Source organism: Camelus ferus, chromosome 19 (genome assembly GCF_009834535.1).
Source record: "Camelus ferus isolate YT-003-E chromosome 19, BCGSAC_Cfer_1.0, whole genome shotgun sequence".
Classification (NCBI taxonomy): domain Eukaryota; kingdom Metazoa; phylum Chordata; class Mammalia; order Artiodactyla; family Camelidae; genus Camelus; species Camelus ferus.
In genome coordinates, this window is record NC_045714.1 from 14,573,540 (window position 1) to 14,600,781 (window position 27,242).

At 53.1% G+C, this 27,242-nt stretch overlaps 2 protein-coding genes across 3 annotated transcripts in view; one reads left to right on the plus strand and one right to left on the minus strand.

The window, feature by feature from the left end:
- Positions 1 to 19,049, minus strand: part of DIDO1 (death inducer-obliterator 1) — a 52,198-nt gene extending 33,149 nt beyond the window's left edge. Inside the window, 1 exon segment of the mRNA XM_032461546.1 lies at positions 18,761 to 19,049. The gene's annotated coding sequence lies outside the window, so the exon portion shown is untranslated.
- A 19-nt stretch (positions 19,050 to 19,068) lies between these two features.
- GID8 (GID complex subunit 8 homolog) lies at positions 19,069 to 26,985 on the plus strand. 2 transcript variants are annotated; one of them, XM_032461548.1, is made up of 5 exons: positions 19,069 to 19,222; positions 21,944 to 22,073; positions 23,039 to 23,235; positions 23,551 to 23,748; positions 24,535 to 26,985. In XM_032461548.1, the coding sequence occupies exons 2-5, from the start codon at positions 21,956 to 21,958 to the stop codon at positions 24,706 to 24,708; spliced, it is 687 nt and encodes a 228-aa protein (XP_032317439.1). In that variant the 5' UTR covers positions 19,069 to 19,222; positions 21,944 to 21,955; the 3' UTR covers positions 24,709 to 26,985. The 2 variants fall into 2 exon arrangements, with proteins under 2 accessions (XP_032317439.1, XP_032317440.1); XM_032461549.1 differs by lacking the exon at positions 19,069 to 19,222 and adding an exon at positions 19,454 to 20,721.
- Positions 26,986 to 27,242: the final 257 nt, after the last annotated feature.

Below are 27,242 nucleotides of genomic sequence, written 5' to 3' on the forward strand. Positions count from 1 at the left end.
TTTACAAAATTGATTTCGTAATTTCTAACACAGAAATTCTAATATAAAATTTCAGCTCATGAAACAAAAGCAGGTATATCAAGACAAAAGACAAAACATCTATGATCAAGGCGAAAGTTAAAAAAAAGTGTGTTATGTTCCAAACACAACTTAGAGTGTACAGGGCCACACACGACAGCCAGCCAACACACCTGATCGCACCATGCTGGGAGCAAACGCTCCCCAGGAGAAGGACAACGGAAAAGAGAAAAACTGGAGGTGAACACCGAACATACTGAAATAATTCACTATTACTGTCCTCAGTTTCTAAGTGCAAATTTTTCCATTTCCTACTAATGACAAGTAGGAATAATACCATGAAATCTTGCTTTTCCACAAGCCAACAGTTCTCATCTGCAGTGCCAAAGGCCATTCTTGAACAGGCCACAGCCCACCTTCCAAGTTCTTGAAAGGCACTCTCCAACTTTTGCTGTCAGGGCCCCTTTATACTCTTAAAATTTGAGGACCCCCAAAGAGCTGTTTTTATGTGGGATATATCGGTATTTTCAAAATTAAAGCTGAGGATTTTCAGAATTACGCACATTTGCTGACATTACAGCAAATCCTGACGAGTAGCAGTTCCATAAAAATCAGTCACAAAATGAATCTGAAACCGTGCTTGTGAACTTTCCATAGCTCCTTACGTGACAACCCACTCTGAATGCACCCTCTGCTCCCGTGCCTGGTGGTCACTTGGAAGCCTGGTCCGGACACAGTGGAGCCCACGTGCCAGCAGAGCGCGTAGTGGACAAGGACCCGCTGGTTAATGTTGGCGCCCACCTCCCGAAACGTCTTTAGTCACTGCCAACATTCTAATTTTCGCTTACATCTTGAATTTTATCATAAGTAACAAATACGGTCAGCTGCTTTCCTTGAGACTCATGCCACTTCTCTTCAAGAAAATGCCTGCCAAACCAAACCCCACCTGGAAAACAGAGTCTGTCAGTGGTGCCTCCGCCCAGCACACTGTAAACACAACCGCGTGTGTGATGCTCCGTGTGGGGTGGAGAACGCTCACCAGGCCAACGATGACTGGGGACGGAGTTCTGACCTCTTAGACCCCAAAAGGGTTTGGGGACCCACATGAAACAGACTGAGAACTTCTGTAACGTGCCATTCCTACCTAGTAGTTTAAGAACACGATGAATACGTGCAAAGCAATCACACACATGGAGTCTTTAGCATCAGAAGAGATTAAACATTTCCTTCCACAAAACTGTTATCAACCGCTAAATGCTCCCTTCAACTCCGAAAAAATATTAAGCTGCCAGAAGTGGTTTTCTTAAACACAAGATCAAAAATACCCTCCCCAAGTAATGTTAGCGATGCCTGACTCTATGACCATTGTAAATTTGAATGCTTGACCTCCACAAAGCTGGAGACAGGTAGAGGTAACTGCATCTTGCCCATTTAAAGATGTTTAGTTCTATACACTAGAGACTAATTCTGCTAAGACACTTTAAAATACAATATATAACCACAATTAAGGTCCTATTTTCACAGCACGGGAACTGTGAGAAAACAGCTCCAGCTTCTCAAAAAGATAACACACAGATGCGTATCTGTCCCACCTGGTGGCAAAACAGTGTGGTTCTCTGAACCTCATACCCACCTCCCAAAGCAAAAATCAAAATTAACATTAATTGTGCAACAATGGTAACCTGCCAATCTCAAATTATACCCAGTGCTATAACATAATCTCATTATGTTGGCCTCTGCTAACTTATTTCTGAAAGACTAGGCCAAAGTTTACAGTTACTTGTACTTTTTATTAAGGGTCTTCCCGTCTCACAACTAATCCTCTGCTGTGGAAGAGGAGGGACTGAGAAGATGCTAGCTAAAAGTTTTTTAAGTAACCCCCTCCCCCAAAAAAGACAAGCTTTCCCAATTACTCTTTCACAATTGTTTTTATTAATGGGATGGTCACTCATGAGAGTGCCCAGAGACTTGAGACAGCTCTCTACATCCTGAAGGCACCAGTGTTCTCTGAATACCAGCCCACAGTAGCCGGACGACCCCACACATCTGCAGCAGCAAACACCACACCTGTCCACTAAAAACCTTGTCCCCCAGACACGGAGGGGCGGCGGGACTGGGCTTGCGGGGCAGAGGGAGAAGCCCCGCCTTCGTTTACCTGAATTTCCACAGAGAACCTGACTCAGATGTATAAGTTACATTTAAGTCCCTCAGATGCTAACGCAAAGTTTGCTGCTTTCCCAACAACACTGTCATTATTAAAATTAACCTGAAGCAAAGGCACTCACAACACAGTAAGGTTCTCAAGAGGTAAACACAGAGACAAACCTAGGAACAATCCTGCTGTTTAAAACTTCTTATATACTTCTGCTCTACAATACTTGGGAATAAAAAGCAAACTTGCTGCGTAACCTGCTGAGGACCGGTGCTCAGCTGGGCCGCGGTGGGCTCCAGCCTCCCCCACCCCCACTCCTCGTAGTGGGTGGGCAGGGGGTGCACCGGCCCCCCATAGGGTTTCTAGTGCATAACAGGCTTGTGCCCTCAATGGGCAACTCTCCAAACCAGCTTCAGGGACCACAAGAGCCACCTGAATGTATCAAGATTAGGGAGGGGGTAATGAGGCTTTCCCGATTCTGTCCTGAGCACTGTGTAGTCTCCTGCACAGGTTCTGTGAGGATATTCAGGTGAACAGAAGTGGGGCTTCTCCCTCTGCCCCGCGAGTCCAGGCCCGCCGCCCCTCCGTGTCTGGGGGAAGAGGTGTTTAGTGGACAGGTGTGGTGTTTGCTGCTGCAGACGTGTGGGGCCGTCCGGCTACTGTGGGCTGGTATTCAGAGAACACTGGTGCCTTCGGGATGTAGAGAGCTGTCTCAAGTCTGGGCACTCTCACGAGTGACCATCTGGAACGGGCTCCTGCTGTGGTCTGCCTGCCTGCGCCCCTGGCCCAAACTCAGTTTGAAACCCAGTTCTGAGGTGATGGTGATAGGAGGTGGGGGCCCTTGGGTGGTACTTAGTCCACGATGTTGGAGCCCTCAGGAATGGGCTCACTGCCCTTAAAAGTAGGCGCCAGAGCTCACTCGGCCCCTGCAGCCAGGGAGAGGCATCCACAGGGTCTGCCGGCACCCTGGCCTTGGGCCCCAAGCCCTCAGCGCTGTGGGGAACCGTCTACTGCATACGAGGCCTGCAAGTCTGCGGTCTGGTGCAGCAGCCCAAGTGGACTCCCGGCGAGCAACCAAACACTGTGCAAGGGGCTGCTGGAATCCTGCCCCCCGAGGACTGGTGCTCTTAAGGCTGCTGCCTGGGGCTTAGCGACCCTCTGAACCGTGCAGGCTCTCGTCCTCAGTGAGTGCTGTGTGGGACAAGCCTGGCTGCCGCTGAACTCCCAAGGACAGCGCTGGGATGGGTTCCAAAACGTAGCCTCCCCTCTCCTTCCTCGACCAAGACAGAGAGAGCGAGAGAGAGCCCGCACGACAGACAGACAACCTGCAGGCAGTGAGTCACTGCTCAGGACAGTCACCCCTGCTGCGCACTCCAGGGGCTGCTTCCCCTTGGAGCCTCTAGGTCCCGTAGCTGTGAATTAAAAACCCTGATTCTCCAGGGACCACTCCTGCGATAAGCCACTTGATTGCCTTATAGCCGCAGCGGTCTGTTTGGCCCAAGTTCTCCTGTGCGGGCTACTCCCGTCCAGCACCCCGGGGACATGGTTGCTGATTCCCGCACCCTCCTGTGGTCTCCCGGGGCCAGGCCCTGTACAGGCCACTCTCACCTTGTTTCACTGCAGCAAGAGCTGTTAAGGACCCAGCGAGAGGCTGTAGATAAGGAAAGGACACCCTATAACAAATGCAAAATGCCACTGTGCCCTAAAGCCAACAGAAGCCTTGAGGCTTCCTCACCCAGCAGGCACCCTGGCTGTGCTTGGGCCTCTGGTTCCAGGTGGTCCTCTTCAAGGGAGAGATACGCACTGACACCTCTTAACTGGGGACAACACACATTTTCCACACGTTTCCCAAAAAGCAAGGACATGGCTGATTCAAAAAAAAAGTTCAAAGACATTGCCTATCTTCTTAAAAGTAATCCATTTTCCCAGTTGTTCAAGTTTAGAGTCAACTATTTTTCTTTTTTAATCTCATTTCTCAACAGAAGAGCATTTCTAACTATGACCCAGAGCAGAGGTTCTCAAAGTATGTTGGGGGGACGGGGGGTGTGGTCTTTCAGGAGGTCCCCAAGGTCAAACTATTTGCACAACACTCCTCTTTCAGGAGCACGTGGTATTTTTCAGATGCTAAACGACCATGCTATTACAACAGCTGGAATTCAGAAGCAGACAGGAGAATCTGACGACTGTTGCTTAAGCCAGACATTAAAGAGATTTGCCAAACTGTAAAGCAATGCCACCTCTCATCCAGCTGTTTTCCTCTTGGAACAGTTTTCATAAAGTGTTAATATGCAAATGTTAATTATTATTTTTAAGTGAAAAAGTATATTTAAATGTCAATTTTTAATGCCAAAAGTGGGAAATACCAACAGCTACAACATAAACAAACAAAAGCTGTTTGTGGTCCGGGTTAATTTCTGTAGCGGTATCAGTTTGAGAACAGCCGGCAGCATACACCTGACACTGAAGGGCAACTTTAAAGGGCTGCTACTGATGGGTCAGAAGCAACCCGGAACTTCCCAGTCGGTAGGACCGAAGGACTGTGGCAGTGATGCTTCAGGACTCAGCTCTCCCAGCCCCTCTGGCCCTCTCCTCACCGCAGTTTCACATGGTGACTGAGAAAGCACCGATTTCCAATCATGAAATTGCAGCATTCAGAGTGCCTACCGCTCCAGTTCAAAGGGAAAGTGGTTGGAGAAAACAACACAGGCCTTCTCTCTCACAAGGATCTGCTTCCCGAGTGGAGCTGCATCTTATAAAGGAATTAGAATCTCAAACCACAGGTCAAGGTGCAAAAAGAATGGTTGGAGGAATGTGCGTAAATACAAAACACAAGAACTAAACTGTGTATCTCAGCTGGAGTCCTTCCTTTCCCTGAGATTAGCGGAGGCCAATGTCTAGTTTTAGGGGCGGTGTGGAAAGTCCAAGCTTACACTAAAAAGCTATGAGATAGGGAGCAGACTCTGTGTGTCAGCTCTGCAGAACCACCAGAGCTGGGCTTGGTGCAGCTCTCGGGCTCGTCACTGCTGCACAGGCGGGGCACGCGCAGACAGGAGCCACCTTACTGCCAAACACACGTCCTTAGGGGGAAAACACTTTCAATTACAATCTAACAAACCTGAAGAGTCAGCAGCTAGTGTCCACCCAGCCCTGTCTTGATGGAGTGCTGGGGGCATCTCGGGGTGGGGGGTCAACTCCTCCAGCATCCCACGACCTGATCAAGGCAGCCAGCAGCCACCCCTCCCCTGCCGGGCAAATTAATAAGTCAGGTAAGTCCTCTGATAAGTAGACTCGGGGCTGGGAGGTTCAAGGGGCAGCACCGTGGAAGAAGGCAGGCATTGTGCCAGGATGTTCCTGGCTTCAACCCCAGCTGCAAACCTAACAGCTAGGCGTGCTGCTCAGGAAACGGGGACAACTGTAACCTCAGTTTCCTAAAAGGATATCTGAAACCACACCATGGCAAGTGCCAGTCAGCACTTATACACAGCAAACGTGTAATAAACGGCACACGTCACTTGACAGAGTGGCAATGTCAGACATGACCAGTTGGGGAAACAGGACCCCATAGGAGAGACTGCAAACATTTACCAAGAGCCCTTTACGTCGGTACAGAGCAGGCAGTATCTCTGTCCCCAGCCAGGTGGGGCTGCTTCATCTTGACCCTAGAGGTAACTGGGAAAGTGCAAGTGCATTTATAAGGGTGCTCCCAGCAGGCTTTTTTTTTTTTTTTTAAACTAACGGACACAAACCAATGTTCATCACCGAGGGACTGGGTTGAAACAATAGTCAAGAAACATCCATACGATGAAATCATTTAAGGATGTAACTAGGGGGTGACAAGCTCCACCCTCTGAAAGAGTCTCACATGGGAGCGGGGAGACAAGTCAGCCGTGCACAGTGGCCCCACCTCCTAACACCCTCTGCCCCACACATGCAACCAGGCTCACAAATAGGACAACAGCTCTAACGTTGGGCTTCCACACAGTGCCATTTCTGGGGTTTCTGCTTCCTTCTTTATATTTTTACATTGTCTTGATTTTCTACATATACATTTATCTTTGCAAAACAAACACAGTAATCTTTGTATTGGGGGGGAACCTCTTTTACCTTCTTGTAAAGGTTTATTAAATACCACATTAAGAGTCTGTATTAGCATAAGAAAAGCAAAACCACAGCAGCAAAGTTTGATACTCAAGCATCTGCTTTACAAATGACAAACTTGACAATCCCACTGCTGACTGAACAGGTTTACAGGGACTGCTGCAAAAGCAGGATCACCATCCATTCAACTTCGTATCACTTACCCTCAGAATCGGAGCTGACCCTTGAGACACACAGGAGTTAGGCTTCAAGCCTGCCCGGTGGAAAGCCTGCACACACCTCACACCCGGGCTCTGCACGCTGTGGCCTGTGCAGCACTGCAGTGTTTACTCCTGAACAGGGCCCTGTGTAAGTGGGCCCGGGCAGCTCAAAGCCATGCCGTTCAAGGGCCAGCTGCACTGCTCAGAAAACGGAGTGAGGCCTAAGCAAGGGGGTGCGGGCACTCAGACCACGTGCGCTCCATGCAGGCAGTGTGTGACCTCCCCTCAAGTCACTGTTAATCACAGAACCTCTGGAAAGGAACTCACGCACATCCCTCGGTGCTGGCCATAAAGAGGGCAGTGTCAGATATCCACTGGGAGGGGCTCCACCGTTTACACAAGGAACGCAAAAAGGAGATTCTGTTTCAGGAAATTTTCCTTAATGGACTTTCTGAGTCCACCAGGTATACAAGAAATCAGGTCTCTATCGGACATGGTGCCAACAGCGCAGACTCAAGGACAACAGGGAGCTGGCCTGTAAACATTCAATCTTGGCTCCCCAAGGGCCAAATGGAAGTCACCTGGTATCATGGGACAGGTGTATAAAAAAGGTAAAACATTAGCACTTAGCAGAAATAGAAAACAATCAGGACCTGGAACATCTAGAAAACACATACTAAAAAGAACCAGTCTGTGGGCTGCCCAGGAAGGGGCCCCTAATCAATGAGGACTTACAGTGTCAACAGCAGGACCCACAAACTCCTCCGCCAAAAAGAAAATGGGAGCCAAAGCCCCCACTCCAATCCCTCTCCTCCCACCATGAAGACTAACCCCACCCTCATGAAGGCCCACTTGAAGCACCGGGCGCCCTGTGTCCAAGCTCCAGTGACACAGCTCCTCAGCAAGCCATTGTGATGCTCACACATGCACACGCTGTGAGGAGCACTGGTCACCGTGGGAACGAGCAGACATCCAGGGGAGGCATCAACCTCACAACCTTTAATGTGTCCTTTCTTATCAGAGTCCAGAGTGCTAACCATTACACATAGGGCCTATTATAATGTCTTTTCTTATCAAAGCATAACTCACTTTGCTTGAAATAGCCCGAATTCAATCAAAAACTAATAAAAGACAACTCTTGGTGGAAAATCAGAAATAAATTAAAAATACATATTATTCCTACTCATTATTAAAATAAGTCTACAAGAACACAGGCAAGGAGGAAACAGCACTTAGGAAATGCGTTAGGCAGAAAGTTTCACCACAGGGTTGGGGCTGGGTCCTCTCAGGTGACATTTGGGTTGTCTATGCTGTGTTAAAAATGGCAAAATAATGGGCTAGTCATAGAGATGGTGTGTGTATGCCAAACCCAAGTGCCAGTAAGGGCTCTAGGTTCCAGGGTACAAGGCTGCCAACACTGGATTTCAATGAAGAAGCTAGGAGGCCCTCACAAGTCCCCACTACACTTGTCTCCAGGACTGAGAAGGCCACCTTTCTGGTATTCACTGAGTAAACTGAGAAATCTTTTTAAAGGTCCTTGATTTTATTTCCTTAAAACAGACGCCTAAAGCACCTTCTTGGAAGCGTCTTTAAGCCAGGGACTACATCACGCCAGGAAAATCATGGGACATTTGTCATGGGGTTGGCCCAACAGCCCAGTTAGAACTCAGCTGTGTGTTCCTGGACAAGTTCCTTACAGGTGCTTCACCTTCCTGGAGGCTAGAATGGTACCGATCACCCTACTGGTCGAAACGAATTTGCACTCATCAACTGCTCAGAACAGGGTCCACCTTGGTGGAACGCCCACTGGAGGCTCTGCTTCCCCCAACCCAACCCCTGTACCAATCTACGGCTGCTCTGAGGTTTGTGAACATACTTGGGAAAAAGTCTTACTATTCGCCTTTTCGCCTTCAAAATGCCCGACAGGCTCAAATCGCGCTCCACCAGCGCGCAAAGGACACGGATGCTGCCATCTACGGCTAACCGCCAATTACAGAGCACCCTCAACCTACCTCGTGTGCTGCTGTCCCAAGGCCCCAACTCTAGGCCCACTGTCTGAGGGGTCAGATCTAGGGAGGAAAACCTGTCCTGACCCCCAGGGTCTCCCAAGCGGGTGGGGGAGCGGGAGACGCCGAGAAGAGAGCGCGAAACTGTGGGGCGGGAATGCCACAGCGGACGGCAGGGCCGGCACGCCTCCCGTCGAAGGTGAGAGTTGCCCCTTCCCTCTTTCAGGATGACCAGCGGGCAACACAGCACAAATCGGTATCATGTCACACATCGAGTTGACAACTCACGCAATAAACCCCAAAATTCTGTATTTTGCGGCTGGGCACACAGTCTTAAAAAAAAACCGAAACCGACTTTCCAAACTTCTTTTTTGCTTCCTATTGCATCGAATACCACACAACTAACGTAATGTTCGCCTTTACAAGAGCAGTCGATCAGAAGCCTGAAATTATCTGAAAGCGAACAGAACCACACCTTAAAGAAAACCTCTATCTAAAACGAAACTTCACCTCCTGCAAGATGTCTAGAGAAACTCACCGGACTAAAGAGAGAATTCAACTCTACGTTACTCCGTTACTTGAAACAGAATCACTTCCGCGCCCATGCAGCCAGACTCGGAACTTCAGGAAAAAGCGCTTCCCTCCCCCTCTCCGGTCGCGCGCCGCCGCCGCGGGGCACCGGGCCGCGCTGTGCCCGCGCTCCCTTCGGCCCGTCCAGGCTGAGACGCGACGGCGAGCACCGCCCGCGGCGGCCCGGCCCGGCCGGACCCGGGAGTGGGCCCCGCGCCCCCACGCCGCCCGCCCCTCCCCCCGGCCCGCGGCCGCCGCCATCTTCTCCGCTCGGCGGAGCGCGGCCCGGCGCGGCCCCGGCGGCTCCGGGCGGGCTCGGTCCGGGCGCCGCCGCCCCCGCCCGTCCGGATGCGGCCCCACGGCGGCCGGCCCCTCCGCCCCGGCCGCCACTCACCGCGGGCAGCAGGCCTCTAGAGTTTCGCAGCCATTCCCTCGAAGCGCCGCGGAGCGAGGGGACAGGACAGCGGGCGGGCACGGCGCCGGCACCGAGATGCGGGGCTAGAAGGGCCGCCCGCGCTGCGAGCGGAAGACGTCGGCCACCGAGACGTGGAGCTAGACGGACCGGCCGCGCGCCGCGCAGCGCCCCCTCACGGCTGGCGGAGGAAGGAGACTGGCCCAGGCCCCGCCCCTGCCCTGCGCCGCGCGCCCCTGTGGGTACGGCCATCCCGAGGGAGCGCACAGTGCCTGGGCTTCCGTTGGCTGGTCGCCCTGGGCCCACTTTGTGGCAGAAGGGGCCGGGACGAGGATAGGAGCAAGGCACAGCGCTCCTTTCCCACCAGACGGCGTTCCCAGCTTCTCTGGGAGTCGAGCCCGGCCTCCGCGGAAGCACGGCTACAAAGAGGCGAGCTCACACAACTGGGCACACTGGGCCACCAGGGTTGCAAGGAAAGGGCTATGGCCGATGATAACCCTCCCCCTGGATTTTCTTCACTCAGTGCTGACGAGTGACACCCCAGCACCTGCCTGCCCCCAAATACTCAGCAAATGGACCTCAGAGGGGAATCACCTGCTTCCTTGGGACACTACAGACACCAGCCCTGAGGACACTAACTCCTTGACCAAGGGCCGGCCTCTGTCCCCATCACTGCCTCTACAGCTCCCTGCTCTCACGTTCCTTAGAAGCAGGAACCCTGGGCAAAAAGCAGAAAACTGCCCTGTGTGCAGTAAAGCTGCACTCCTGCCCTGCCAGCTGCTTCCACGCAGGAGAACCAGGGCCTGGGAGCAGGTGTGTGTGAGTGAAAAAGATTGCAGCCGTATCAGTAAACAAAGAATGCTGAGGCCGTGGAGTCATCAGCCGCTACTGATCAGCCGCCACCCCCACCCCTCCACCTCCGGCCCCAGTGAGCTGGAGGGAACTCAGGATGTGAAAGAACAGCATACAGGCCCTGGACAGCTAGGTGCATATCAAAGGAATGATTTCAAGGAGCCCAGACCTTTGCACCTTCCCGTACATAGAGAAAAGTGATAAATTCCTTAACTTGAGGTGTCTGGTTTTCTTTGATTAACAGTAATCTTTTGATGTTCTGACTACCTGGGGGTCTTTGTTGGAAAGACATATATCCTGGCTTCTACCTTGCTGCTTTGGAATAGCCTTTTAGAGTGATCTGAGATGCTGTGTCCTGGACTTGAGTCCTAAGAAAATCTACTGAATAAAATGTAACTCTCAGCTTTCAGGCTGTGCTTTTAGACAAACATCTTAAAGACCCCATAGCCTGCTAGGTTCTGAAAGAGACTCTCCTTCAAAGGAACATAGCACGGCTTGTCTCTGCTGGTGGGATTCCATGAGGACCACCTTTATCAAATCTTGCAGGGATGAATACTGCTCTTCCACCTTGACTGTCTTCAGGTTTGCCCCAGATAGGTGTAGTGAGAAGTCTAGAAACCAGACAGAAGTAGCTGAAACCGGCTTGAACAAGCAGTGTGATCTCGGGCAAGTGGTCTGTAAAATGGGATTCACATGCTGGGCTGTAGGGGAAAGCTCACATGGGGACCCCCTGCAAAGGGCTCCGTAAATGGGAGCTGGAGTGAGGACACCCCACTCAGCCCCTTCAGCTGAAAATCCTTCAAAGAAGCGAAACCAGTAGCAATGCCCTTCTGCAAAGTGAGATTTTCACTGAGATGCAGCTCCAGGTGGGTGCTTGGAGGGATGAAAGGCACCAAAGGCAGAGCTGCCGGGAGGAGGAAGCAGGAGACAGCTCGGGGTGGAAAAGCAAGTGGGCAGAAGGGAAAGGAGCTGCAGGAAGCCCCACCTGCAGTCATTACAGCACTCAGTGACCCTCAGGATGGCTCTTACGCAGTAAAAGGAAATTGCTCACCCCCTCAACAACTGTGCCTCCCGCTTGCAACCTCTCAGCAGCAGCTGGCTCTGACCCTGGGCCTGCGGGCTGAGGGGTCCCTGCCACCCTCTCCCTACTCCGGCCTCCTCGGCCTCCTCAGGTAATTCCAGTTCACCTGTCTGCACTCCTAACGGGAGCCACTCTCACTTGCTGAAAAAGGCATTTCTGGAAGCGCAGTTTGGGTACATTTCACCTGAACTCTACTAGCTAAGAAATATTCCCTCCTAATAAACTTACTTTTCATAGCTGAACTCAGAGGAGCAAACAGACTAAAAAGGAATCTCCGGTTGTCTCAGATTCTTTCCTAAATACACCAGGTGTGCAAGCCAAATCCCAAAGGTCAGAGGGCTGACAACAGGAGGGAGCAGGAAGCCGCACAGGCTTCCACCCTCGGGGATTTCAGTCTCTGACAAAAGCGCGTCACCAGCAGGTGTAGACACCAGGTCCCGCTGCCCCACCTCACAGACACATTTGGGAACTTTATCAAAGCAGAAAAGCACATCAGAAAACTCAGTGATCCTTTTAAAAAACTGCCTTCCTGTGTTCAGCCTCCTCTCCTTGAGTTAAAGCCCATTGGAAAGCAGGGTCCTGAGCAGAGCACCTGACCCAACAAGAAACCCCCGAAGCAGGGCACCAGCTCCTGGAGGCCTGAGAGGTGAGGCAGGACCCAACAGGCTCCACCCTTTGCAGGGACAATGTAAAACCTTTATTGTTCCTCTCATTTGGAATTCAAAGGCAGGCAGGCAGGCAGGCAGAGAAGTGGCCTGCTGGTCAAAGTCGAGGGTGGGTCTGATGCCTGGCCCCGACAAGGTTCCTAGGGAACCTGGACTCAAACTCAGACCCAGGCCAGAGGTGGAGGGCAGAGGCAGAGCAGGAGAGACAAGAGGGGAAGGGGAGGCCAAGGGGCAAGGTCAACGTGGGACCCTCTTAGCTCCTCCTCCCTGGCCTCTGTCAGCAGTTTGGAGGAAAACCACAGGATTCTTCCAGAATGGCTACTGCAGGGGCCCCGACCCAGTGGTCAGGGGCTGGAGGGTTCCTGGCGTAGAGCAAAGACACAGGCATCCTTGAGGCCAGAAAACCACAGGCTGCGGGCTCACCAGGCTGGAGCCGCCCTCTCAGGACAACCAGCTGTCCCCTCAGTTTTGCTCTTGCCCTGTTCCAGGGCCCCAGGGTGCCTGGCGCCCAGAGGCTGCACTCTTAACCATCAAGGTGAATGAAAAGATTATTACAAAATACACCCCCCATCACTCCCTGGGGACAGAATGCAGGTTCCCAACACAGATAAACCTAGCGTTTTTTTATTATCACTAACACAAGCATCAACCACTGTATTTTCTTTTTCTTTTTCTGAGCAACGAATGAATTGGCATCACTCTTACACTATGTACAGCCAGCTAGCAGCCAACTGGAGGTGCGTGCACACGCACAGTCCTGTCATCTGACCAGTGCTGAAAGGTCTCGCCATAAGCTGGAGACCACCCCAAGCAGAGCAGAGCTAAGTCCCAGGCTTTGGCCCCTCGCTAAAGAAAGTGTGAAGCCAAAACCGGCTGCTGCTCTCGGAAGCTGCTTTCAAGTTAGAGAACCCCCACCCCAGGGCCCTCGGTGCCCCACTCCCCTCTGCAGGACCACCCCGCATACCTGCATTTCTGCAGGATTAAATAAAAGACATCTCTTGACCTGTGTTTACCCTAACAAAACCCACTGCAGCAGGAAACAGCCCGCCTCCCAACACCCTAGGTAGACAAGTCTCCGTCCTGTCCTTACCAGTCAGGAAGCCTGTTACAGGTCTCACAACCAGTCAGACACCTGTTTGTGTCTGACCACACTGCCCCCACTCCTCGTGTGCACAGCCCCCTCCTCCCAATGACAGACCCTGCCCGCCCGCCCTTGCGGCTCACCCAAGCCCCTCTCATCCGTGGGGCCCGCTGCTGTCTTTGGCAGTGTAACCTAGTAACTCCTTTCCTGTCCTCCTTTGCCTTTGGTAAAGTCACTGGCCCACCAGTGCTGCCCACGATGGGAGACAGGTCCCCATTCCTAAGCAGACCTTTGTTTGTCCACCACGAGGGCCATCCCACACCTGTGCGTCACTGCTGGAAAGGCAACTTCGTGGACTACGTGGATCCTGCTGGGCGCTGCTCTGAGGCAGGGCAGGGGGACTAACAGGCAGGATGGAAAAGGGGCCACCAAACAAACAAAAAACAAAAAAGTGGGGGGGGAAAGTGAAAATTAGGAGTTAACCTTTGCATCCAACCCCAAAGACCTACTGAAAGTCAGCTGTGGAACGTGACGGGCTCCTTAGTCAAAGGAGCAAATGAGAACCATACTAATCTTCTGTCTTTTATACAAAAGAATACGTAAACGGGAAAATGCGAAAGATTAGGAGAGGGAACAGGGTGGGAGGAGGGGGTCACCCAGGCACGCTGTGCCCAGCAACCCTCTACGCGGGTGCTGCAGCTGGCCCTGTGGACGGAGTGCCACCGCTCGCCAGCAGCAGCAGGGCCTGGTGCTGTGACCGGCGGGAGCGGAGCGGCAGCGCTGTGGCTCCGAGGCCGCCCCACCTCTGGGAGGCCCGGATCGACGGCAAGAAGCGGGGCTAGATGCGTCCTTCCCACGTCCACCACTTCCCAGAGCCCTTCAGACAGAAACGCAAATCCAAGGAGCCGCCTCTCCTGTAAGAAAGCCCCAGCTTGTCACCTACACCAGAGGGACCACGCTCACGGAGCACAGTGTGTCATTCATGCCTCTTAGGATGGTCCTGCTACTCTGAGACGTCTTCTGTCCCCTGCGAGTTTAGTGAAAAAAGTAAATGCAGTTAATTTCAGAAGAAATTTTAACACATACAAGGCATAAAAACTGTATTCCCTTTCTGGTTGACTTCATCTCCTAACCATCTCCAAAGGAACACACCAAATAAAAAGGGCAGGAAAATCAATGCCTTCACAGCTTTTGACAGAAAAGCAGTTGAGGAGTAACATAGTTGTGCCTGAACACACCGTTCACCTGCACACGCTCCTCACAGAGCGGTGCCAGGACGAGGGCGAGGCCCGCAGACCTGTCCCCATTCTGAGGCCAGCTGGGAGCAGGGGCCGCGGGGCCGCAGGGGCAGGGGGCAGCTACGACCGTACCAGCTACAATTTAATAGATTATTTTTCCCAAAATGAAATACTTGAAAAGTAAGAGACTGCTGAAGGTCAGGTCTAATGGTAGCTTTCTGGATTTGTCCAAAATAGAAAAAAACGTAACGTATAAATTCCTGTTCTTGCCTGACTCACAAAAACAATGGCGAAAGTGAGAAAGAACGCATCCGAAGGAACTGCCAACCAGGACAGCAGAGGCTGAGCAACCAGGAGCTTCCACAGGGCGCCCAAAAGCCTCTACTCCGGACCTCAGCAAAACGAACGCCCAGAAAACACCCTTCCAATGCCAAAACAGTCTTGAGGTCCCAACTGGACCAGGTGCTTCTCAACTGCAGAAATCCAAGGAGAAACGAGAGCTCCCAAACCTGTCCACAGAAGGCAGGAGCCCAAGAGAGCTGCCCTTTCCGATGGTACGGAGGAATGCAAAATCCTGGGAGCTGGTCAGACAGACAGAAGTTCCTTTTGTTCCAACGGAAAGTAAAAGCACTTAGAGAGTAAACACAAGGTTTTAAAGTTAAAAACGCAAAAACAAAATTTTGAGAGTGTGTTTTTAAAAAGGAACATGTGGTTACCAATTGAAAAGGATGCCTCATTTTCACTCAACACTTCTACCTCCCAAATTGACATCTGATCAGAATAGCCGGGCTCAGGCAAAAAAAAAAAAAAAAACCTCAAAGCGCACACAGACACACAGCTACACAGTATGGGCTCTTTGTTTACGTGTGAGCACATCTGTCTGTACCTGTGTCTACAGCAACATATGTATCAGGTCCCCACCAGCCAGGCCTGAAGGGAACCACCATCTCAACAGGAAGTGGTTGCGAACAGTGCACTGACTGGGCCCGGAACGGCCAGGCAGGCCTGCTGCCTGTGCTCCCCCGGCCGGCCCCCACACCACCCCACTTTATGTCACAACTTCTGCGGGAGTTGAAAGATCAAGAAAAACATCACTCTTGCTTTTATCCATCCAAAGAAACCTGTGACACACCAGTGCGTCCTGACTTTGCGGTAGAGCCTAGAAAGGCAAGGGGGGCGGAGGAGGGAGGCCATCTCCAACCCCAGTGCACGGGCTTCGCAGGCCAAGACTCATGGCACCTGAATATACGCGGCAGAACTAAATAGTAATAAAAGTCTCCCTACTCCCTTTAACATCTTTACGCAGAATTTCAAGACAGAATACTGTGAAAAACTAAGGCTATGGAAATTGGCTTTTTGGAGTTTATTGCCTACTCGTGGTAATGATTCTGAGCAGTTTATACATTAACCCCAAGAATCAGGTTTGATTTTGCCAAAACTCCCCTTGAAAGCAGGGCTCCAATGGGTATGGGTTTGATTTTATGCTTTTGGGGTTTGAAAGATAGAAACACCACCCCAAATACTGTGGTTCTGTGAAACAAGGGTGGTAACCTGCTTGTTGAGCAGTCCAGGATTTGTTTAAAAGAAGCACTGTGTATTTTATTCTCAAAATGCATTTCCCTTTTAAAAAACTCTTTTATGCTCTTTTAAAACTAATAAGCCTTTAACATCTCTCTTTACAGAACTGCTAACTTGTGAATCACTATGTTGTTCACCAGAAACTCATATAATATTGTACCTCTACTATACCTCAATTAAAAATAAAACAATAACAAAGAGAGAAAAACGTGCTAATCTGTCAAGATGAAACTCCCCCTGGGCTTGGAGAACAGCAGAAGCTCTGGCCACCTGGCTGCTCCCCCTGCCCCAGGCCCACCTCTTTCCCTTCCAGAAGCCAGTTCACGACCCCACAGGCTGAAATCTTGTCAACCTGCTCACTGTCCCAGATGAAGAGCGACACATGCCCCAAACACCTCGCTGTGCGCTGGGGTCTTCAGGGCTCGGGCCCAGGGTCCTCCTGCACTCGTGCTGTGCTCGCCTCTACCACCTTTCCACCTGCTCCCCTAACCTCCCCACCCAATGCCTCAAATGCACCTGGAAACCTGACATGCAAAAGGAGCTCTTGACTGCTGAACCTCCCCATCCATCCAGGCCTCCTCTGGCCATGGTCCCACCCTGTAAACCCAACTGCCCCCAGATATTCCCCTTGACATGCCTCCCTCCGACTCAGCCACCAGCCCCTGTGCTTCAGTGCTGCCTGTAATCATCCCAGCCGCTGACTCCTCCCACGGCGGCCGCTAGCCCAGTCACAGCCGGGTCCCCTCTGTCGGGCACCTCGCCCCTCTGGGCTCACTGCCCTATGATGACCAGACGCTGCCCAAGTTCACCAGGTGCCCCGCCTGCTGGCCCCGACACTGCTGATCACATCTGCTAGAAACTGCCCCGGGGCTTCCCCGGTGGATCCCCTCAGTGGATACTGGACCTGGTCCACTCCTCCTCTCAACGGACTTTCTTTGAGTGCTCATCAACCCTCACAAGGTGTTACCACAAAACCTTCACTCCCAGCCTCACCTTTCCCACCAGCTTTAGACAGTCCCACGGGTGCCTCAAACTCCAAGAGGCCGACCTGAACTCTTCCCCGTTCCTCCCCCTCCTCTCACCCATCATCCTCATGGTTCTTCTGCCGTTGGTGCCACCACCGCGACCTCGCCAACCAGGCTGCACCATTGAGCTCATCTTCCACTACTTTCTCTTCTGTTGCCCTACAAACTGTCAGCCCACCAAGGGCTGCTAACTTCCCCCTTTGTCCATTTCTGCTGAAACTGCTTCTAGTCAAGTCCCCATCACCACTCAGTCATCTACTCCTCCATCTTCTCAACAAGTGTCTGTGGAACTCGTGCCATGTCCCAGATATCCACGTCTGGGGTGAGCTGTGCCACACTGTTCAGCATCAGGGACGTAATGTGCTGCGAAAGGGCAGTTTAGGGGACCACGTGAGCAAAAGGAGAGGCACTACCTCCTGCTTCGTCAGGGAAGGTCTCCCCGCTCCTGGGAGTTAGCCCAGGCAGTGCTGCGAACCCAGAGGGGAGAGAATCTGAGACCTGGGTTGGAGAGAGAAAGAGTAGGAGCGATGAGGCTCTCAGCCGTGCTCACTTTGGGAGGGTGTCCTCCGACGGGTGTGAAGAGGGCAGGGACCGGGAGAGATCACCCTGCCTACTGGGTGGGTTTCAGAAAGGAGCTGGCAGGACCCCTGGGAGGGGCAACTCAAGAAGCAGAGAGGACAGCCTCAACGTTCTCAGGGAGGACCTGGGAACAAAACAGCAGCCAGTCTTCAGACAGGATTAAGGATGGGCAGGACCAGGTGACTAGCGGCTTTCTGGGGGAGAGGCCTCAACCTCCGACCCGCAGAGAAGGCACAGCCGCAGCCCCTTCAGACGCGAGCATTCTAGCGCCTTAGGGCACCGGAACTCTGCTTTCTGCTCGCTCACCCTTGAAAAGAATTTTTAAAATCTGCACCTCCACGGGCACTATGAAGTTGGCATCTAAAGTTGTTTATGGGATTAAGTCCTTGATCAGGATGTTACAGACAAGTACCACACTGGCATCTGCATTTTAAGTAGATTTGTGCCCAAACTTCGGACCTGCAGATTTAACTCACTCCACTAACGGAAAATGTCGGTAATCAGTCGTCGTTGTCAAACCCATTTGCCGAGTTGCACTTAACTTTCTGCCGGAAGTCCAACACCACTTTCACGTTATTTAGTTCACTTTTGAGCAATCACAGGAAGCCATCTAACCCCTGACTTCCAATTCAGGAGGACGTCGGATTTCATCCGATAAAGGGCTCAATTTCCTGCCTGAAAAGCTCTAAAATCTTTTAACTCTACTCTCCAGCAGCGGGAAAACGAGACCCTGCTCTGAGTCTGCATTCCACTCCAACAAACGGACAATAAGAACCATGTGAAAGCACAAATGTGTATACTGCGCCTCTGCGGCCGCACGCAGCACCTCGGGGCCCCGGCGCATAAGGCTGCAGCCCCTGCCCAACGCCGGCGCGGCTTAGGAACCACGGGCGGAAAGACCACCGGGCCCCGGGCCGCGGGGAGCTCGCGCGCGAAGGACCACCGGGCTCCCGGCGGGGGGCTCCCCGAGGGCAGGCCCGTCCCTGTTGACTCATCTGACAGCGAGCGAGGGCGCGTTCTGCGACCCGATCGCGTAGCCCCGGAGCCGCCCCAACGATCGGAACAGAGAGCTCCCGGCCGCCGCTCCCTGGAGGATCCTCCCAGGCTTGCGCGAAGGCAGGCGCTGGGTCGGGAGGGACCCCGCCTCGGGGCTGCGAGGAGCACCGGCGCCTGACCCCGCACGCGCCCCCTGCCCTCAGACTCACACAAACGACAGAAAGGACGCTGGGACCTCCGCCTCCGACTCAGTCCAGATGTCGCCGTCCTGGCGCGAAGTTCCCCCACAACGACGCCTCCACGGCGGCCATCTTACCCAGAGGCGGCCGACGCCTTTTGACTCTCGCGCCAATCCGTAGAGCGAGGGCGCCGCGAGGGTACGCAAGGACGGAAGCTAGAGTTCCGCGCTTCCGGGCGGCCGCCGCGCCCCGCCCCCTCGTGGGAGCAGTTGATTGGCTGCCGGCTTGCGATCTCACGATCTCGCGGGAAGTGGCTGAGGGGGCGGCCGCCGGTGCGTCTGCCCTCCCGTTCCCCGCCCCCGCCCCCGCCTCCGCCGCGGCCCCCGCCGCCGCCTCCCCCTCCCCGGCGCCGCCGCCCCCTCCCCGCCCGGCCCGGCCCCCAGAGCGGCCGCGGAGACCCCAGACCCGAGCGCGGCAGGCGGAGCCCGCACGGTAAGATGGCCGCGGCGGGCCCAGGCGGCCGGGCCGAGCGGCCCCGCGGGAGCGCGGCAGGCGGGGGCGGCGAGACGGAGGGCCCGCGGGGGGAGGGCCCGGGCAGGAGTCGGGACCGGGGAGCGGGGGGGAACGGGTAGGGGGTGGAGGCGAGCCAGAGATGGGGCCGGGCCGGGTCGCCGCGCTGCCGCCGAGTGCGCCGGGCCGGCCGGGCCCGCGCTGGGAGCCTTCCGGGGTCGAAGGTCCAAGTGGGTGTCAGAGTCGGGCCGCGTCCTCGGTGCAGGCGGCGCCCTCGAGTTTTGCAAGTCAAACTGCCCCCTTTCCTCCGGCAGGAGTAGACTCCTAACGTGGTGGTGCCCGGGCTGTGTAATTCGGTGTTTGCTCTTAACGGGAGCACGTTTCGAGTGAAGGCTGCAGTGTTCAGAGGTGGTCGCCAGCTAGAACAGTGACAGTTACAGAAACACGGCACAGGTGTCTCTGGGAAGGGAGCTATTTTAATACAGAACCGCTTCAGAGCAGACTGAGCTGGTGAGGACGTACTTGCTGCTTGGCAAGCAAGTGTTCCTCGGCTTCAGAATTGGGACATTTAATTATGTCTGTTGAGTATTTAACTGCTGAATCCGTCTTGCGCAGAACAACGGGCCAGTTCTCCGAAGTTGTTACTTTCAAATATCGCCCTGTTGCCTCAGAATAAGAGCTTGATCTGAGCGAGTTATGCAGTTGGTCGTAGCTCTGAGAGAGGGTGTTTGTATGAGCGACACCTCTCGATTTTGTCTTGCCGCCAGTTTTTTTCTGCTACACCTCCGGTCTGCTGATCTCGGAGTTTGGCATCCGCCAAGTACCCAGGACTTTGTCCTGCACCGCTTTGCTTCCCTGCCCACACTCTCTCCCTTTGCCATCTTTGGCAAACTCTTGGCTTTCAGTATCATTTTGTGGCGGATATTTCCCTAATTAATGTTTCCGGTGCTGATCTGGGGACCTATAATCCAGGTGCCTGCTTGACTTCTGTGGCTGCGTGTCTAATAGCCCAGACTTGCCCAGCTCCTCAAACCTGTTCCACTCCCAGCCCTTCCTCCTCACTTCTGGCTCCATCTTCCAAGGTCTCAAGCTTGAAACCTCCCATGGTCCTGGAGTCTTGTTCTTTTACCTTCCACACTGGGTCCAGCAGCAGGGCCCCTTGGCTCTCTGTCCACAGAACCTTGAGGGACTGTGCCCTCAGGCTCTTCTGCTGCTACTGCTCTCTGGACTGGGCAGCTCTTCGGTGGTCTTCCTGCTCAGCTGTCACCAACCACCCCGTGGTCTTCCCATGTCCACTGGGAAACCAGAGCCATCTTTTAATTGCTTTTATTTATTGAAGCACTTTAGCATGTACTTTGCTACGTATAAACTAATATCAAGAATGTCTGTCAGTTACAGAAGGTAAAACTGAAGTGGACAGTGGTGGGCTCACCACCCATCTTGAGAGCCCAACAGATGCTCCCAGGGCCCCCTTTTCCATGGTAACCACCTCCTGACTTTCCTGTTTCATGCCCTTACTTAATAACAGAACAGTTTTGTTACATATGTTGTTTACTGCTAAACAAATATTATAGACCTTGTCTTGGTTTTTGTTTTTTACAAAACTGTCCCACTTGGGCCTGTGCTGTGGTTTGCTTTATTCGTCCAGCTGGTTTCTGAGTCATCCATACGGTTGTGTTCATTTATTTTAACTACTTTAGCAAATTCTGTGACGTGAACATGATCACAGTCATTTCCTAGCTACCCTAAAATCCAGATAACTCTGAAAACCAAGTTTTTGTTTTTGTTTTTATCCTATTTGTTGGCAAAACCTAACCTAGCAAAGCCTGTTTAATGGCTTCTATTCCACTTAGTATGAATACTCATACATTTCACTGAAGAAATAATATTTGATTATGGGGTGCTGCCCCAGACTCCAGTGAGACTGTCATACAACACACGGTAAATTATGCCAGATAGTCTTTGTACGATCTGAACAGTTCTGAATTATGAAACCAATCTGCCCAAGGGCTTTGGGCCAGGGATTGTGGTCCTGTAAACCACATTTCGTTTGTCCGTGCTGTTGATGAATGAACATGGTGGGGACGCCTCCGTATCTTTGCCATTTTGAACGCTGTTTCTGTGAGCAGGCTTATCTGTGTCTAGCACGCTGTGGTGAGTCTTCGAGGGTCTCAATCTAGCAGTAGAACTGGCTGCAAGGAGCACACATGTGCAGCTGCCAAATGCTTTTGCAGTGCAGTATTTTCTGACAGCAGTGTAGGGGAGTTCAGGAGAATGCGATGTCCCTGTTAACACACGATTTTGTGAGTCTGGTGGGTGTGTGATTGTGGCATTTTTTTAGCACATACGTTATAGCATGAAATTCTGTAGCTTGTACCCCGTGGCTGTCCTTTGTCCTTAGAGAACACATCTAAGCTTCTCCGTCACCTGAAGGCCTTAATCTGACCCCAGCTGCCCTCCTGCCTCTGAGTCCCGTGGCTCTTCCTTGCGTTCATCCTGCCTCCTAAACACACCACCTTCCTTCTGGTCCCTGAACCTGTGTTTGAGTCTCAGACCCTTTGCACTAGCTGGTTCCCACATTTTAAGTATCTTCTCACTCATTCCCTTTTACTTCCTGCTATGTCGCTGTATTTTTTTCTGAAGTGATCACAATTGTCATAGCATTCCTCACCAATTCTTAAAATATAATTCTTTTTCCTGTAGAAGTAAATCAGAATGAGTTACACAGAAAAACCCGATGAAATCACGAAAGATGAGTGGATGGAAAAACTCAATAACTTACACGTCCAGCGAGCAGACATGAACCGCCTCATCATGAACTACCTGGTCACAGGTAACCGCCTGCGCCAGGGATACTGCCCCTGGGCAGAGTTCTCCCTGTGTGCGCACAGTCAGACTTCACCACTAACGTTCCGTGGGGAAGTTGGGTTGTGCTCAGCTGTCATTAAAACACAGTGCTGGTTTAGCAAACTTGTAATTCTCCTTTGAAAGAGGTATCTCTTCTGGAGGCGAGCTCATGATTCCAGGTATCCGAGACCTAAGGCATAATCCTGTTTCTTGGCCTTTGACGTTTTTACAGTTGATGAAGATAATTAAGAGTGCTCTGAAGTACGTGTAAGGCCTGGGTAATTGCTGTCTTCTGGCCAGCCCGGTAACTCTGGTCCTGGACTGTTTCTAAAGGGGTGCCCACCTCAGAAGAGGGGTGGGGCAGAAGCGTGTGGAAGGGAGAGCATTCTCTGCGGCTGACACGCAGCCCTCTTTGGTTCTAGAAAGGAAGAGGGTAGCTCTGGGATGAAAAAACCGCCTTGTTTCCAAAAGGTGTGGCTCTCTTTCCTGCTAGTTCCCAGCACCCCGATCCTCTGCCTCACGTTAGTCTTTTTTAAGATTTTTTTTTTGAAAGGTGGCGAGGAAATGGCAGCCTATAGCTGTGTGCACACGTGTTGGGGGGTGTATGTGTGTGCAAGGATGCTGCTTTGATGTTGAGAGCTGTCAACTCGCTAAGAGTGGGCGTGGCCAGGTCCCCAGGCCCTCTACTGGGAGCCACAGCGCACGTCCTCGCCTCGGGCAGGGGGAGTCAGAGTGTTTGAGTGGGTTGGGCGGTGAAGACGTGCAGCCTTTCGGATGTCTGCACCTCAGGGGCATAGCTAGCAAGTCGCAGAGGCGTTAACACCAAATCCCTGAAGAAGGGCAGCTCGTACCTGAGGTTACTCTCCAGGCCAGTGGGCTTTCAAGAGTGAAAAAGGCTTCATGTCACGTCCTGCTGACTCTCCGAGCAATGACGATGGTTTTCATTTTCAGAGGGCTTTAAGGAAGCAGCAGAGAAATTTCGAATGGAATCTGGGATTGAACCTAGTGTTGATCTCGAAACACTTGATGAGCGAATCAAAATCCGGGAGATGATCCTGAAAGGCCAGATTCAGGAGGCCATCGCGCTGATCAACAGCCTCCACCCAGAGCTCCTGGACACAAACCGGCACCTTTACTTCCACCTGCAAGTGAGTTTTGCCGGAGGGGCGTCTGGTTTGCAGACACTCAATAATAAGTTAAGGTGATTCACGGTGATTCCCAAGGAACGAGACTAATTTGCGTTGATAGAATATTGTTTTGATTTACATGGGGAAGGGGTTTGTGTTAGCTGTTGTCTTATGTATTTCAGAAGCTATTCCTCGCTTGAAAAATGCACATTTAATAGCTCAGAGATGCTAGGGAACTCTGCCCCTTGGATGCCCTTCTGACTAGAAGCTAGCGCGGCCACGCTGGGCGGTGCTGGCCGCTGCGCACTCACGCCCGGCCACCTTGTCGCTGAGCAGCAGCAGCACCTGATCGAGCTGATCCGCCAGCGGGAGACGGAGGCGGCGCTGGAGTTCGCGCAGACGCAGCTGGCTGAGCAGGGCGAGGAGAGCCGGGAGTGCCTGACGGAGATGGAGCGCACACTGGCACTGCTGGCCTTCGACAACCCGGAGGAGTCGCCCTTCGGAGACCTCCTGAACATGATGCAGAGGCAGAAGGTGGGGCCCGGGCTGGCCTTCCCCCGCTGCTGCGGTGGGCGCTCACGGTGGGTGGGGGCCTCCGGACAGCGGGGGACGTGGCTTATGGCTGTGACAGTGTGTGGGGATGGCCCCAGCTCCTCCCTCATTTGATACTGATTTTTTCCGCCTGATTTTTAAACTCTCATCCTGTCAAACTAGGAGCGCAAAGCGTCCTAAATTTCTCTACTACGTGGTAATTGAGGCGCTTCGCCGATTTTTGTCTTTTATTTCAACCTTCCTCCTGTTTGAAGATGTTTAGAAACAGGCGTCTCATAGATTTTTAATTCAGGTCCCATATTTGCTTCCCAAATGTTTGCTCTCCTTATTGCTTCTCTGAGTTACAGCCACGGGACAGCTGGTCACCTCCTGGCCACAGCCCCCTTCTCCGGTGGCCTCCGTGGTGTTGGAAGGGGCGCAGCCCTGGGGCCAACCTCAGGTGTTCTCTTGAGGCTGGTGAGGATGGAACCAGGACCACCCCCTGGGCTCTCCTCTCTGCCGGACTCTTATGCCAGGCTCCTGGCATGTAACCGCCACCTGGGCCAGACGTGACACCTGCTGACCGCACCGTGAGCACCTCTGGGCAAGGAATGTGTTTCACATCCTCCAGAGTGCGTCATGGTCACGGGCTTCGATGTCTTTAAGTAAACAAGACGCTTCTCGTGTGAAGATGGTCTCCTAGGGGAGTGAAGTGAACGCTGTGACCACACCCTCTCTGCTGGTGCTCCGCGTGTGCAGTTGCCTTTATTAGATGTGTTTACTTTCCAGGTGTGGAGTGAGGTTAACCAAGCTGTCCTGGATTATGAAAACCGTGAGTCAACACCCAAGCTGGCAAAATTACTGAAACTCCTCCTTTGGGCTCAGAATGAGCTGGACCAGAAGAAAGTAAAATACCCCAAAATGACAGACCTGAGCAAAGGTGTGATCGAGGAGCCCAAGTAGAGTCTGCAGCGAGCCCCGCACGGGGCTCGTGACGGCGCCGTCTGGGCCCAGGACCTTCCCGCAGCAGAGAACTCTTACCCCCTCACTCCTCTCTGACCCAGCACCGTCTCTAAAGGGGAAACCGGCCCTTGGAAGCGCAGGAAAGCGCGTGGTGAAAGACGCTGTCTCCCCGGAAGGCTGGCGCCTGCCCTGCGCCGCGGGTGCGTGGGGCGCCTGGCTCCTGCAGGGCTTCTCCGGCCCCCAGGGCCCGGCCGCTGGGGCAGGAGCAGCACCGCTGGGGGTCTTGCTTCCTGGGGGCGCATAGGCAGACAGTGCGCTTTCTTCGTTCTCCCAAGTCTCGTCAGGCCTTCGTGTAGAGGTTTTTCCTTACCCGCTTGGTTTTTCGTTTGTTTCTGTTTTTTTCATAGGAAAGACTGTAAGTTTGTAAATCCTGACTCACAGACTCCTTTTGTGCGAGGGCACTGGGTTGATCTGTTCACCCTGTTGGTCTGGGATGCGTGGCTTTTGGGGAAATGCGTGTGTGTGAGGAGCGGGCTGTGTGTTTTTAATTTTTTAAATACATATTTTGGTGCTGTATGTGGTGAGAGATTCTTTCCTAGTGGATCAATGAACCATCTCTTCTAGGCAGTTTTGTTGAAAATAAAGGTTTCTCTTTAATTTCAAGAATGACCAAAATGGTCTCTAGAAAGTTTAATCACCTCCAACACACCTTTTGTTTGGGGGCTGGCATCCCCGCAGTGACGGCAGCAATGTCCTCTCGTACCTGTGGCTGGAGGCCACTTTGCCTGGTGGTGCACGTGGGCCTCCGAGGGGGCGGGTGGAGCGCCCACGCAGTCGGTCCCAGGTGCCCTTCTCTCCAGCATCTCTGGCGGTGTCAGCCAGTCCTGGAGATGTCCCCTGCCCGGTGCAGTCGGTGAGACGCGAGCGCAGACTCGTGTGTGGGGTTCGTTGCAGGTGCCGCTGGGCGCTGGTGCTAGAAGTCGGTCCTTAGGGAGCTGCTGGCCCCTGGGTGAGTCCCGTGGAGGGGGGTGACAGCGTCTCAGAGCGCGGGGCTCTTCTTGGGCCGGCTGGCTCCTGTGCGGCCTCTGGTGGGAGCTTCTGCTCCTGGTGGGGGACTCGGTTCTCCCTCGCCGATTCCTGGCACAGGCCCAGTGGGGAGAAAGGCCACTAGCACCTGGGTTGGGAGGAGCCTGTTTGCTGAGATGACCCAGGTTGGGCAGGTTCACAGACAGGTCAGGGGTCTGCCTCTGGCCGCTGGGGCTGTCGGTCGCGCCCCTGCTAACCTTGAGTGTTTGTCGCTAAGTGTCTGGGCCACCAGCTGTTCTCTCCACTCAGCAGTCACTTTCTGCTTCTGCTCAGAGTGTGAGCTCAGTGTTTTCTGGGGGGGAGCGCTTTGGGCCGTGTTTTCTTCCCCAGGTGGTTCCTGTAATTCAGTCACAGTAGAACCGCTGTGGCCCCTGTGGACCGTCCAGGCCCTCGACCGGCCCTTCTGACCCTGTGAGGGTGCGGGCCCTCTCCTTACCCCCAGAAGTCATGAGTGTCGAGTGTATCTCCACAGTCATCCCCAGACGTGACCTCTCTTGAGAACCGTTTTCCCTGAGGTTTGAGGCTAAAAGTAAGGTAGCCAGAAGGGGGTTTTCGTCTTCAAGTAGCTAATAGTTAAATACAGCAGAAGCTGGAAGGAAAGCACTAGGGAAGCAGAGCTAAAGCTGCGTTTCTAGAAAAGTGCTAGGCAGTTCGGCATATTCCTAATCACCGTCACTGTCAGGCCCCGTCAGGTCGCTTACGCGCGTGATTAGCATGAGACGGGGTGAGAGGAACGGGGGTCCCGAGCGCGGGTGCGCCCGTAAAGTCGGGCGGCTGCGCGCGGTGCGTCACGGGCGTGGAGCGTTGCCGCGCACTGGTGGAAGTGTCGGTGCTCTATTCACCAGCTCAACCGGTGAGTGGCTTAGACGAGCCAGCGCTGCGAGCCCGTGGGGGCTGGGTGACGGTGCGACGCGGAGGATTCAGAGGTCCTCTCAGGTTCTTTACCTTCGTCCCCCCAGGGCTGGAAGCCTCCGGAGGAGGCTTTGCGGACTTCGCTGCTCCTCCTTGTTGCAGCCGTGTTTCCAGCAGGCGAGCTGCAGTGGCTGTTAGGAGGTAGTGCCCGTTAAGTGTGTTGGTTTTTCTGTGTCGTCTCGTTTTTGTCTGTTACGATGCAGTGTTTTGCAGGGATAGTTGTTTCTTCTTTTTGTGCTTTCTTGTGAAAAGTGTCTTGAAATAAAATGTGAGAATGTTCTGGTTCTCTGTGTTCCTGATACCACAAAGCCATATGAAGAAATTGCACCCCTAGTTCGGAATCTTCTGAAGCACAGGGATTATTGCAGACTAATGTGTCTTGCGAAGGTTTCCAGGTTCTAGAAGAGGCAGCTGTCTGCTGGGACTGGTGTTGGCGTGACCCGGACCCCGTGCACCCAGGTACGCAGGGCTGGTGCTGCTGCGGCCCAGGCGCGCTCTGAAGACAGACGTGTGGAGGGCGGCTCTTCTGAAGCTGT

Bases quoted from the DNA above. Each gene is read 5' to 3' on its own strand.
- GID8 (XM_032461548.1), top strand. From the start codon at position 21,956: ATGAGTTACACAGAAAAACCCGATGAAATCACGAAAGATGAGTGGATG. The intron at 22,074-23,038 runs GTAACCGCCTGC...TTTCATTTTCAG, and splicing joins CATGAACTACCTGGTCACAG to AGGGCTTTAAGGAAGCAGCA. The intron at 23,749-24,534 runs GTGGGGCCCGGG...TTTACTTTCCAG, and splicing joins ACATGATGCAGAGGCAGAAG to GTGTGGAGTGAGGTTAACCA.